The sequence below is a fragment of the Bos indicus genome, chromosome 8 (assembly GCF_029378745.1).
Source record: "Bos indicus isolate NIAB-ARS_2022 breed Sahiwal x Tharparkar chromosome 8, NIAB-ARS_B.indTharparkar_mat_pri_1.0, whole genome shotgun sequence".
Classification (NCBI taxonomy): Eukaryota; Metazoa; Chordata; class Mammalia; order Artiodactyla; family Bovidae; genus Bos; species Bos indicus.
The window spans coordinates 46,519,198-46,531,592 of NC_091767.1; the positions used below are offsets into that span (position 1 = coordinate 46,519,198).

General features: G+C 41.9%; 1 protein-coding gene across 5 annotated transcripts in view; it reads right to left on the reverse strand.

The window, feature by feature from the left end:
* The window catches only part of KLF9 (KLF transcription factor 9), a 101,654-nt gene that overhangs the window by 68,489 nt on the left and 20,770 nt on the right, over positions 1-12,395 (reverse strand). For 3 of the 5 annotated variants that reach the window (XR_011568054.1, XR_011568053.1, XR_011568052.1), the window contains exons 2-4: positions 5,787-6,650; positions 3,012-3,089; positions 2,592-2,677 (exon numbers count right to left, since the gene is read on the reverse strand). Coding sequence is in view for 1 of the 5 variants with exons in the window: in XM_019966054.2 (XP_019821613.1) it covers positions 6,421-6,650 (230 nt within the window). In the remaining 4 variants the exon portion in view is untranslated. Of the gene's footprint in view, positions 1-2,591; positions 2,678-3,011; positions 3,090-3,252; positions 6,651-12,395 lie in introns of those variants that run through there. The other 2 variants (XM_070794645.1, XM_019966054.2) reach the window with 2 other exon arrangements.

Here is a 12,395-nt window from a genome sequence, read left to right on the forward strand (position 1 = left end):
GTTCTTAGTTCATGTGCTGTTGAAGCCTAGCTTGAAGGATTTTGAGTATAATCTTGCTAGCATTTGAAATGAGTGCAACTGTAATTTGAATGCTCTTTGGCATTGCCTTTCTTTGGGATTGGAATGAAAACTGACCTTTTCCTAGTCCTGTGGCCACTGCTGAGTTTCCCAAATAAGATGGCATATTGACTGCAGCATTTAAACAGCATCATCTTTTAGGATTTGAAATAGCTCAATTGGAATTCCATCACCGCCTCTTAGCTTTGATCATAGAAATGATCACTTGACTTCACACTCCAGGATGTCTGGCTCTAGGTGAGTGACAACTTGTTATGAATTGTTCCCTTTACTGCCTGCTAGTCAGAAAGTGTAATCTCTGTTACTTATTGTCTTGTATCTTATATTTTTTAACACATTTCATAAATATTTGAAAAGATGTATATTACCAAAGTCGTCTCTTATTTAGGTAAGATTGCAATTCTGTAGTTTTCATGAAATTCTCCTGGCTTTTTTTGTTTCGTGTATTTTGATGGAATGTTACTAGCCACTGTTACATCTTCAATATAGAATATTGAAGATGTATATAAAGTAATCCCTTCTTTCATCCATTTTTTCATTAAATTCTATTCTGATTTTAATATGACAACTCTTAAACAAGGCAAAGGCCAACAAAAAAATAACTTATTTTTACTGGATAAAGATAATCCTTGTTATTTCATTTTAAGTGACGCTCTTGTGAAATATGCACACACACAATTTCATATTTTGATTCAACTGAAAATCTAACTTTAAATAAGGAAATTTAGGTGCCATGTGGATTCTACTCTCCTTATTTTTGTCTGTTTCTGTATCTCCTTTCTTTTTCCTATCTTGTGCTATGTATTGATCAAGGCTCTTTCTGCTTTTTAAATTTTCTGCAAATTGTACGAGAAATAACTATTTTATGATTTTGTACCTTTTAATTACTCTTCCCCCTCCCCAACCAGATGTCTGTTTCCACTATTCTAATGCAGCACTAATAAGTTTCACCAATTACCTCAAATACCTCATCTCAATACTTTGGACACATTTTAGCACTAGTCTTACTACAGCTCCCAGTGACATTCAACAGAATTGATTAATCTTCCCCCACCCCCACCCCCACCCCCACCCCGTCCCTTATTCTGTTGTTGTTTAGTCGCTAAGTCATGTCCGACTCTTGTGATCCCATGGACTGTTGCCCACCAAGCTCCTCTATCAATGGGATTTCCCAGGCAAGAATACTGGAGTGGCTTGCCATTTTCTTCTCCAAGGGATCTTTCCGACCTAGGGATCTTCCTGACCTAGGGATCGAACCTGCATCTCCTGTTTGGCAGGCGGGTTCTTTACCACTGAGCCACCTGGGAATCCCAGTGCATTATTCTAGGACCCTGCAGCTTTCTAAGTTTTGTGTCTTCTTCAGCTACCTTTCTGTCCCCCTCCCTTCTCCTCTGTTCTAGACTTTCTCTCTATTCTACCACAGGTGATCCCACCCATTCCTGTGGCTTCAGTTACCTCAAACATGCCTGTGACTTCCAAATCTCCAGTCCACACTTCTGTGAGTTCTAAACTAGTATGTATAATTGTTGTTCTCTCAACACGTCCCTGTGATGTCTACGGGCAATATGTCCACAGACGAGTCTACAACTTTCCTTCACACCAGCCATCTCCTTTCCTCCACCTCATCCAACTGCATTAACCTGTTGCTCAGCCCATAATAACCTGAGGGTCATGACTGGAGCTTTTTATCATTCACCCCTGACATCCTAACATCTTCAAGTCCAAATGATTCTTCCCCCAAGGCATTTTTGGAACTATTCACTTCTTCCTACCGCCACTGAGCCAAATAATCATCATCTCTTGCCTGGACTAATACCAGTCTCCCTGCTTCCATTCTTGCCCCTCTAAAATCCATTTTCTACCCACACCCAGAAAGAGCTTCTTGAAAAACGTGTATCTGATCATAACCTTCTTCTGCTTGTAACCTTCCATGAGATTTCCCCCTCTGAGAATCAAAATCAAACATTACACTGTAACCTGCGATACAGGCCTTATAATCTGGCCTGTGCCAACCACCCCATCCACTCTCATCTTCCTTGTTTATACTCCGGCCACCCCTTCCTCGAGTTCCTCCAAAATCCTGATCACCCTCCTGCCAAACTCCTCGCACTGGCTCTTCTCACTTCTTCTATATCTGCAGGCCTGGCTCCTCTGTGTCACCCAGCTCCCAGCTCATACGTTTAAGTCCTCCCAGGGAGACTCAACCTAAAGTAGGCGTTCCCCAACACCCAAGTGACCCAACTCTATTTTCATTGCACTGCTTACCACCGTCTGAAATTATATGGACACTCTGTTTACTCATTTTGGGGTTTTCATCCCCTAACTCATAAACTCCTCGAATGAAGAGACTTTGTGTGCTTTTGTCACCTTTGTGTCCTCGGTGACAACAATGCGTGGCACTAACAGTTGCTCAATGACATGGATCAAATGTGAATAACCTGCTGTAGTAGGCACAGAAAGACGGAGGCTTCGGTTCAGCAGATCCAGATTTAAATATGGTCTACACCACTTACTAGAATGTGTTAGCAAGTTAGTAATTTCCTCCATCTGAAATATGTGGATAACAGTGGTATCTTCTGTAAGGAGCTGTACAGAGCTGCTGTAAAGATAAAATGAGAAAAAAAAGCACTGAACGCTTGGCACTGTGACACACAATGAAAGCTTAATAAATACTAGCTAGCTAGTATCTACTTATACTAGATTATATTGTGATTAGATTTTAGAATATTTAGATGAAATTACACACACATATACACACACTTTGGTGTTCATCTTCACTTGGTTTTATGGTTTTACTGTTTTGCCTTTGAGACTCCAATTTGAGTTCTTATCAATACCATATCTCAAGAGAATAATCTGAGTAATGTTCTCTGACTAGTTCCTAGTATACCCCAGAATAGTTAAAGCTTTATAGACCTCTTTAAGTGATTTACCTGAAAAATATAAATATTCCCCTCCAGTATAATACAGTAGTTTAATGCAGCCTCCATTCCATCTCCTTCCTCAGAGGTCTGTGAATAGTAAATACAGACAGGTCTACACAAATATCTCACATTGAAGGGCCTAAGTAAATCATCTTTGTACTCATCATAAAACCCTGGGAACACTGGTTAAAGAGGTAACCTCCAGTATGACAAAAACACACCCCTCTTAGAACACAAATGGCTGGAACAATTTGATCTTTATCATTTATTATTTTTATTTGGACAACTTATATACATATGTACAAAATACCTACTGTCAGAATCCTCTTATAATTTCATTTGATTTACAAAAATGGGACAGCAAAATAACTTAGGTCACTAATACTGTACAAAAATAAAACTGATTAAACAGTTGTAAAGATCAGTATCTTACAGTGTTACAGATCATTTATCTGTTGTGAAAGAACATCTCAATCTATCCAGAGTGATGAGTACTGTGCTAAATCTACCTGCAACTGACAACTAATCAGTTTCTGTAATTATAACTACCAAATATAATTCTCAAAAGAAGCATGATGTAGGGCTACACACCTTAAAGCCAGGGCATCGTTCCACAGTGGTGAAGGGCTCTCTTCTTCCCTAACCAAGGAGAGGAGTTCTCTTAACTCTAAAACTATTAAATTTTCCAGAATATGACAACTACTTACAGTATTAGATAGAACAATTTCTCTTTCTTTTTAAACACCTGCAATAGTCTTTCAAAAAATTCAGTTTGGTTAAAAAAGTAAACAAAAATTACTATCCTGCATTTGGATTTTTTAAAGTTAAATCCATGGTCTTTTTAATATAAAAAGTAACTGTTTCATAGTTTTAGTGTTCAATGAACTCTAGTAGTCCTATTTGAACCATATCTTGATAGAGTAAATCTAATTAGAATGCTGGTTCCTGTTTTGTTATGTGTTAAAACAGGAGTTATCACAAAGAATAAAAAGCCTTGAGTTTATACGTTATATTATTATAACATATAAGAGAATATCAAATGTGAGTTCTTCAACGACTTGAAAAGGCAAGTACAACTTTTTTTGGGAAGTAAATTGTGCATTTTTTTTTAAACAAGTTGCTGCATTTACATCCATCCAAGTGCTGGACAAAAGCCATATATAGATTTACTCCTGAAACTATAAAGATTGTCTTTCACTGACTTTGCTTGGTTTTCCTTCATTTCGTTCTGTGAGGGAAAGATGAGTTTGTACAAGTTAGTGGGTTGCTAGGCAACCCCAAACTCCTCACTCATTAAAAGGCAGCGTGCAGAGGATCACAAGCAGAACCATTCCATGAGTTCAGTAAGAAACAGGCAGCCTAACCTATTTCGTATGGAAGAACAGATGTCCTTAAAACTTATTTTGGACACAGAAATTAAAATTTGGTTTAAAATAAGCGTTTCAAAAATCTGAAACAGAGGTAGAAAGTGTTCTTTATTTTTCCTGACATGTTTTCCCGTGAGAAAACACTTTCCTTTTTATCCCATGGACTGATCCCAGTCCCTAATGTTAAAAGCAGTTCTTTTTATAGAACTACTAATGCAACTACACTGGTTAAACAAATCAAGGAAAAACGCCGTGCAGGTGATGGCTACTGTACTGGAAGTTGGAATCAGCTGTGACCCATGCTTGCTGCAAGAGCCCACACTGGTTCTGAACTGGAAACAAGCATGTGTCAGGTGAAATGATGAGTTCACCAATAGGTGGGCACCCCAGGTTTACACAACACATCTCATAGCACACGTATAAACTAGAGTGCACCATAGCTCCCTGTTTTAAATATTAGATAAAATTGTCAGAAAATGCTTCTGATGAAAAAAAGAAATGTAAACATTTCCCCCACCATCACTGTTGAATCCCCTATTTGAGGTTTCTTCTTAATGATGAAAACTCAGTTCATTTTTCTGACCACATAAAGGCCAAAATTATGTTATCAGATAAATGGCATATTATGGATGTAGTGGTTGAGGCCATTTTAGACACCTGGATACAAGACCTATAGTGGTGAGGCTACTGATGTAAAATGTAAAAGATACAGTGATGTATTTTCATCCCTGCATGTTCCATGTGCCTTCCTTTTCCGAAAGAGACGACTCTGCAGTCTCCTCTGAAATCATTGTGGTATTTTCCCTTAGCACTCACTACTTACAGGGATGTATTATTTTTCTTTTCACATTTCACCCCCCTTTTCTTTTTACATAACTCTTGCACCTGTTAGTGGGAGTTCTGTAGGAATATGAGATGGTAACCAACAATGCTTTTCCCCAAAAAGCAGACGTTCCCAGAGCTAGTTACCATTATGCACTCATTCAAATAAAACCCAACAGAGTCAAAGCCCTCCTGTTCATGGCATTATGGTACAATAAGATGAGGTTAATTAAAAGGATTGGAAAATTTGGAAAAGTTAATAGAGCTAAAATTCTGTTTGTTTTTTTTTAAATTAAAAAAAAAATACTACCCTCCTTCTCCTTCAGCATCTGTTGTATATATTCTGCCCTCACATCTTTGCCATTTCACAGGGAAACATGTACTGTAAAATAAGCAGATTATAATGCGTTTCCAAACAGAATGTCTGCTTCTATCCTTAAAGCATGTATTTAACTTATTCATCCTCTGCATTAGAAAATAAAAGTGCAGCTTATGTTCAAAAAGTACAATTCATACAAAGCAAGGTTTGAAAGTTCTGTACTTAGTGTAACCTTTCAAAGGTTTGTCTTGATTAGTATAAATTCAGACTGCTTACCCATTGACTATAAGTAACTTTTTTGTTTTCAAGTCTTTAGATGACAGATCATGCTGGAGTAGATGTGCTCTTGCTTGCATAAAGACAGCTGTGCTATGGCGTTTTGTATCTCAAAAGGTAACGTGATTCAAGAGAGTGGTTTTGCTAAAGAAACCGAAGCACACTCGTCATTACATTAAAAGGTAAGAAAACAATTCTGAAAGACAGCAAGCAGAAAGGGCCCAGAATCACTGTGTGATGCCACAGGTCAACTCACCCAGTCAGACATATGTACACCAGTGTTGTATCTTTAAATTCTACCCCAGTCTTGGCCTTACTCCCTCCCCCCACCCACCACCACCCCCCAAAAAAATTAAGGAGAGGGAAAAAAAAAAGCATTTGCCTTCCCTCCCACAGTCAGAGACAGTTCAGAGTTGCCTCTGCAAGGGGACCAAGTGTTGACTTTGATCTCAGGCTACAATGTGCTTTTAAAAACAATGCAGGGAGAGGAAAATTAGACTAGAGACCAAAGAACAGCAACTTCCTATACTGGCAGCACGCCTCCTGGGGGCCGTGGTTCCCACGTGTCTGTCTGTTCGCTGGGAGTAGTTTGTCCTTCCAGGTCTGTCCCTCCCTGGCTGAGGTGGGCAGCACCTCACAAAGGGTTGGCCAGCGCCTTTTTGGATCGCTTGATCATGCTGGGGTGGAACTCTGTGTGCCGCCGGGCGTGCTTGGTCAGGTGGTCGCTCCTCATGAAGCGCTTCTCGCACAGCGGACAGCGGAACTGCTTCTCCCCTGTGTGGGTGCGGTAGTGGCGAGTCAGCTCGTCGGAGCGGGAGAACTTTTTAAGGCAGTCTGGCCATGTGCAGGGAAAGGGCCGTTCACCTAAGAGGAGGGAATCAGGGACAGAGGTTAAAGGTCACCAAAGGTCACCAAAACTCTCCAGGCTGGTCCTGGTGGACTACCCAATCACCATGACTCAAAGGATAAGGCCTCTATGTTCCGGGCTGAACTCTCTGCCCCTATTCAGAGATCAAAGTCCTAACACCCAGTACCTCAGTCAGAATGTAGCTGTATTTGGAGACCGGGTCTTTAAAGAGTTAACTGAGGTTACATGAGGTCATCAGGTTGGGCCCTAATCCAATGACTGGTGTCCTTATGAGAAGAGGAGATTAGGTCACACCTCACACGGGAAAGGCTGTGTGAAGATGATGGGAGAAGGTGGCCATCTACCAGCCAAAGAGATGGACCTCAGAAGAAACTGGCTCTGCCAACATCTTCATCTTGGACTCCTGGACTCCAAAACTGTGAGAAATAAATTTCTATTGTTAAAAGCCAGGGGCCCCCAACTTCTGAGCCATGGACGAATACCTCCTGTCAGATCAGTGGTGGCATTAAATGGCGCAATAAATGTAATGCACTTGAATCATCCTGAAACCATCCCCACTATCTCATCCATGGAAAAACTGTCCTTCATCAAACCAGTCCCTGTGCCAAAAAGGCTGGAGATCGCTAGTAGGCCACTCAGTCTGTGGAACTTTGTCATGGCAGCCCTAACAAAGTAATACCATGAAGAAACTGCTGAGACTCATCTCTGTTAGGTAAATGAGCTTATACCCAATGGATCCCCAAAGAGCCTTGGAGACTACATTTTCCAGTTTTTTTCTGCGCTGTTGCTGGTTTCATGAGTTCTCTCTGAGGATTCAAACCTTAGCCCTTGCTAAGTTTCCTGGCATTGTAGAGATGGAAGAGAACTGAGCATCTAATCCAACCAACCTCCTGCCAGGGGCTGGCATCTCCCCTCAAGTTCCTGAGGGCCTGGCCATCCAGCTTCTGCCTGAACAAGTCTGGTGGCACAGCCCCATATTTGCCAAGGAAGCCTGCTTGTTTCTGAGCATCCTTTGTAATAAACTGCTTACTGATGTGAACCTGCCTCTCTGTGAAGCCCATATTTCAACCCTAAGAATTAGTTTGTTCCCTCTGCCACATAATAGTCCCTTAACTATCTGAAGACTGCCATCATGCCTTTCTCTTTTCTTATCTGGATGAAATAATCCTAGGTTCTTCTATATTTCTCATAAAAGAAGAACTCACATTATTCTAAAATAATGGCAGGGATTTCCTGGTGGTCCAGAGGTTGAGAATCCACCTGCCAATGCAGAAGACACAGGTTCAATCCCTGGTCTGGGAAGATCCCACAAGCCACGAGGCTAATAAGCCCACAAGTACTGAAGCCGACATGCCTAAGAGCTTGTGCTCCACAAGCCACTGCAACAAGAAGCCCATGCACCGCAATGAAGATCCAGTTCATTAACAGCCCCTAGAACTGAGGAAATACCCAGTCAAAAATAAATAAATACAAATTTTAAAATAAACTAAAATAATGACAAAAGCATTACTACGAACAAAACTAGTGGAGGTGATGGAATTCCAGGTGAGCTATTTCAAATCCTAAAAGATGATGCTGTGAAAGTGCTGCACTCAACATGCCAGCAAATTTGGAAAACTCAGCAGTGGCCACAAGACTGGAAATGGTCCGTTTTCATTTCAATCCCAAAGAAAGGCAATGCCAAAGAATGCTCAAACTACTGCACAGTTGCACTCATCTAACATGCTAGTAAAGTAATGCTCAAAATTCTCCAAGCCAGGCTTCAAGCAACACGTGAACTGTGAACTTCCAGATGTTCAAGCTGGTTTTAGAAAAGGCAGAGGAACCAGAGATCAAATTGCCAACATCCACTGGGTCATTGAAAAAGCAAGAGAGTTCCAGAGAAACATCTATTTCTGCTTTATTGACTATGCCAAAGCCTTTGACTGTGTGGATCACAATAAACTGTGGAAAAATCTCAAAGAGTTAGGAGTACCAGACCACCTGACCTGCCTCTTGAGAAACCAGTATGCAGGTCAGGAAGCAACAGTTAGAACTGGACATGAACAACAGACTGATTCCAAATAGGAAAAGGAGTACATCAAGGCTGTATATTGTCACCCTGATTATTTAACTTATATGCAGAGTACATCATGAGAAACGCTGGACTGGAAGAAGCACAAGCTGGAATCAAGATTGCTGGGAGAAATATCAATAACCTCAGATATGCAGATGACACCACCCTTATGGCAGAAAGAGAAGAGGAACTAAAAAGCCTCTTGATGAAAGTGAAAGTGGAGAGTGAAAAAGTTGGCTTAAAGCTCAACATTCAGAAAATGAAGATCATGGCATCTGGTCCCATCACTTCATGGCAAATAGATGGGGAAACAGTGGAAACAGTGGCTGGCTTTATTTTTCTGGGCTCCAAAATCACTGGAGATGGTGACTGCAGCCATGAAATTAAAAGATGCTTACTCCTTGGAAGGAAAGTTATGACCAACCTAGACAGCATACTAAAAAGCAGAGACATTACTATGTCAACAGAGGTCCGTCTAGTCAAGGCTATGTTTTTTCCAGTAGTCATGTATGGATGTGAGAGTTGGACTATAAAGAAAGCTGAGTGCCAAAGAATTGATGCTTTTGAACTGTGGTGTTGAAGACTCTTGAGAGTCCCCTGGACTTCAAGGAGATCCAACCAGTCTATCCTAAAGGAGATCAGTCCTGGCTGTGCATTGGAAGGACTCATGTTGAAGCTGAAACTCCAATACTTTGGCCACCTGATGCAAAGAGCTGACTCATTGGAAAAGACCCTGATGCTGGGAAAGATTGAGGGCAGGAGGAGAAGGGGACGACAGAGGATGAGATGGTTGGATGGCATCACCGACTCAATGGATATGGGTTTGGGTGGACTCTGGGAGTTGGTGATGGACAGGGAGGCCTGGTGTGTTGGGGTTCACGGGGTCGCAAAGAGTCGGACACGACTGAGCGACTGAATCGAAGTGAACTGAATGACAAAAGTGCATGTACAGACAATGGTTTCACATGTATTATCTCATGGAATTCTTACATGACAGCCCATGAAGGTGGCCCATTTTACAAATGAGGAAACAGGCTTAACACTCCTCAGTGTTTCCACATCCCTTCCATTATCGTTGCTCTCCTCACATTCCTGCTCCTGTTTCCTTGTCCCACTTAAAATGCAGCTAAGCCTCGCCCTCCAGACATGATCAGGCCAGCACTGGGGGCCTCCTGCCCCCTAGACTGGCAGGGGAGAGTCTGTGTCCACATTTGTGAGGGACACACACAAGCAGAAAGGCAGAAGGAGCTACTTTGGATGAGAATCGCTTGCTCTTCTTGTGACTGTTACCCACCCCCAGCTCTGGGTACCTGCATCCCTGCTCCTCACACCTTTCCAAGCACAGCCCAAAGCAGCTGCTTCACAGACTCAGGGAACAAACTCTGGGTTCCACAAAAGTCTCCAGACACTCCTTAGGTAGGTGTGAGGAGTGAATATTGTCTCACTCCTGTCCTCACCTTCATGGAACCCAGAGAGAGGCTCCAAGGGCTGGGAGCTGCCCAGTGTGGTGCAGCTGAGTCATCCAGAAATGATTCCTTCCCCCAGCTTCTCCTAACCTGTGCCAGAGATGTGAAAATAATGAGAATAACAACAAAATACCGCTATCACCCCTGTGACAATCTATACATGACTAAGATTTTATTTGCTGCTCTCTAAGCAGAGCAGCAGTGACACGCCATGTACAATCTACCTGCTCTTACGGGAAACCCGATGTGGGCAAAATGAATTTTTATACACAGATTCACTGTACAAAGGTCAAAGTATAAATATTTCCTCCCTGAGCTCTAAGCTGAAAAGCCACAGCAGCCGATGGCCATATAGCAAGCCCGTGGATTCCCAGCTCTACCCAAGGCGGATGATGCGCAAGGAAGGGGCTTCAAGCTGAATCCTCTGAAAATACCAATGACATGGAGTTGAAAACGACAGTTTTGTAACTTCTGTTGGATTAAAAAGCATTTGTACCCAGTTCAGCAGAACTTTCAAGCAAAAGGCAAAATGCAGGTTTTATCAAAACCCAAGAAGTCTGAGCCTCCTGGGGCAAGGACAATGTCATGTCTGACTTTTGTGCTACCTGTGCTGCCAGGCTTTTAAATGCCTCAACTGTGTACTGAGTCTGCTCATCCTCCAGGTCTCTCATAAGACCAAATCCTGCTCAGAATTTCCCAGAACACGGAAAGATTTCTGGGCTATTTCAGAATCAGACAGCAGCAAAGTCCTCTCTAACCTCAATGAAGACTGTATGGAGAAGTGTTCTTTTAAACATGTTACATTAAAAAATATAATGAATGGTTAGAATTTACAGCATGAAAAGCTGTAAAAAAAAAAAAAAGACCAGAAACCCCTCTCTCTGTTCTCCCTACATTGGAGCCCTCTCTCCACTGCTTGATGATCTGGTGGGAGGGAAGTGATGACAAGGAAAAGCTCCGTGTTTTCTCTATGCTTGTTAGGACAAATGCGCATCAGAGGCAGTTTCCTTGAGGGTGTGGTAATGTGGTTTAGTTATTCACCGGCACGTGTTCTTTCAAGTGCATTATGAGGATTAATTTATTTGAATGAATCTGTGTCCATTGTGGGAAAAATGGGTCAGAAGACCACTCCAGCATGTGCTAAGATTGGAAAAGAAATAAGGCATTCCCTGTTTCAGCAAGATGGAAGTGATAGTCAGTGGAAAACTGTCATGAAGCCTGAACCGGCTGTGTGTACTGGAGAACTACTAAGTATATATGTTTACTGCTTTACAAACATTCCAAGTGTAATCAGGGTCCGTTCCCACTGCCTTCACTTTCATTCTGGCTTCTGGCTGTACTTTCTTCACTGCCCCTCACAGTAGTCAAGTGATTGTTCTCGTTGCTTCTAACCCAAGGTACTGTCCTTGCCCCAACATCCTTTTCCCTGAGCGCTTAAGAGAGGAGAAAGCCACCCACAGGGCCCAGAGCAAATCAGAGCCAATAAGTAGCCTTTGTTAGAGTCATGTAATGTGTATAATTCAAGCTTACAGTTTCCAAGCATTTAAAAATAGATCTACTTGGAAGTGAGTTGCTAGTCTAAAAGCTCTAGGATTGTTTTGATTTTTCTTGGATCCTTTGGAAAAGCATTAGGGGCTTTTGGTCGATGATCTAAATCAGGAGTTAGCAAACTTCGACCCATAGGTCAAGTTTGACCTGCTGGAATAAACACCATCCTTATACTTAGCTTTTACCAAATGGTTAAAAAAAAAATCAAACGAATATTTTGTGACAGGAAAAAGTCATATGAAATTCAAGTTTTCATGTCCCCATACAAAGTCATTGGAACACAATTATGCTCATTGTTTATGTATTACCTATGGCTCCCTTTTTACTTGGGCTTCCCCGGTGGCTCAGCTGGTGAAGAATCCACCTGCAATTCAGGAGACCTGGGTTTGATCCCTGGGTTGGAAAGATCCCCTGGATGAGGGTATGGCAACTCACTCCAGTATCCTTGCCTGGAGAAACCCCATGGACAGAGGAGCCTGACTAGGCAGTGCTGAGTGGTTGTGACGGAGATTGTATGGACCACAAAACCTAAGATGTTTACTATCTGGTCCTTTATAAAAAGTTGGCTGACCCCTGGTCTCAACCTGCAGGCCTGATTCTCTATCTGGCGCACACCAGAATTTGTAAATCTAAATGTCTTCAGGAATCAGACACAAAATAAAAGTGGGTGA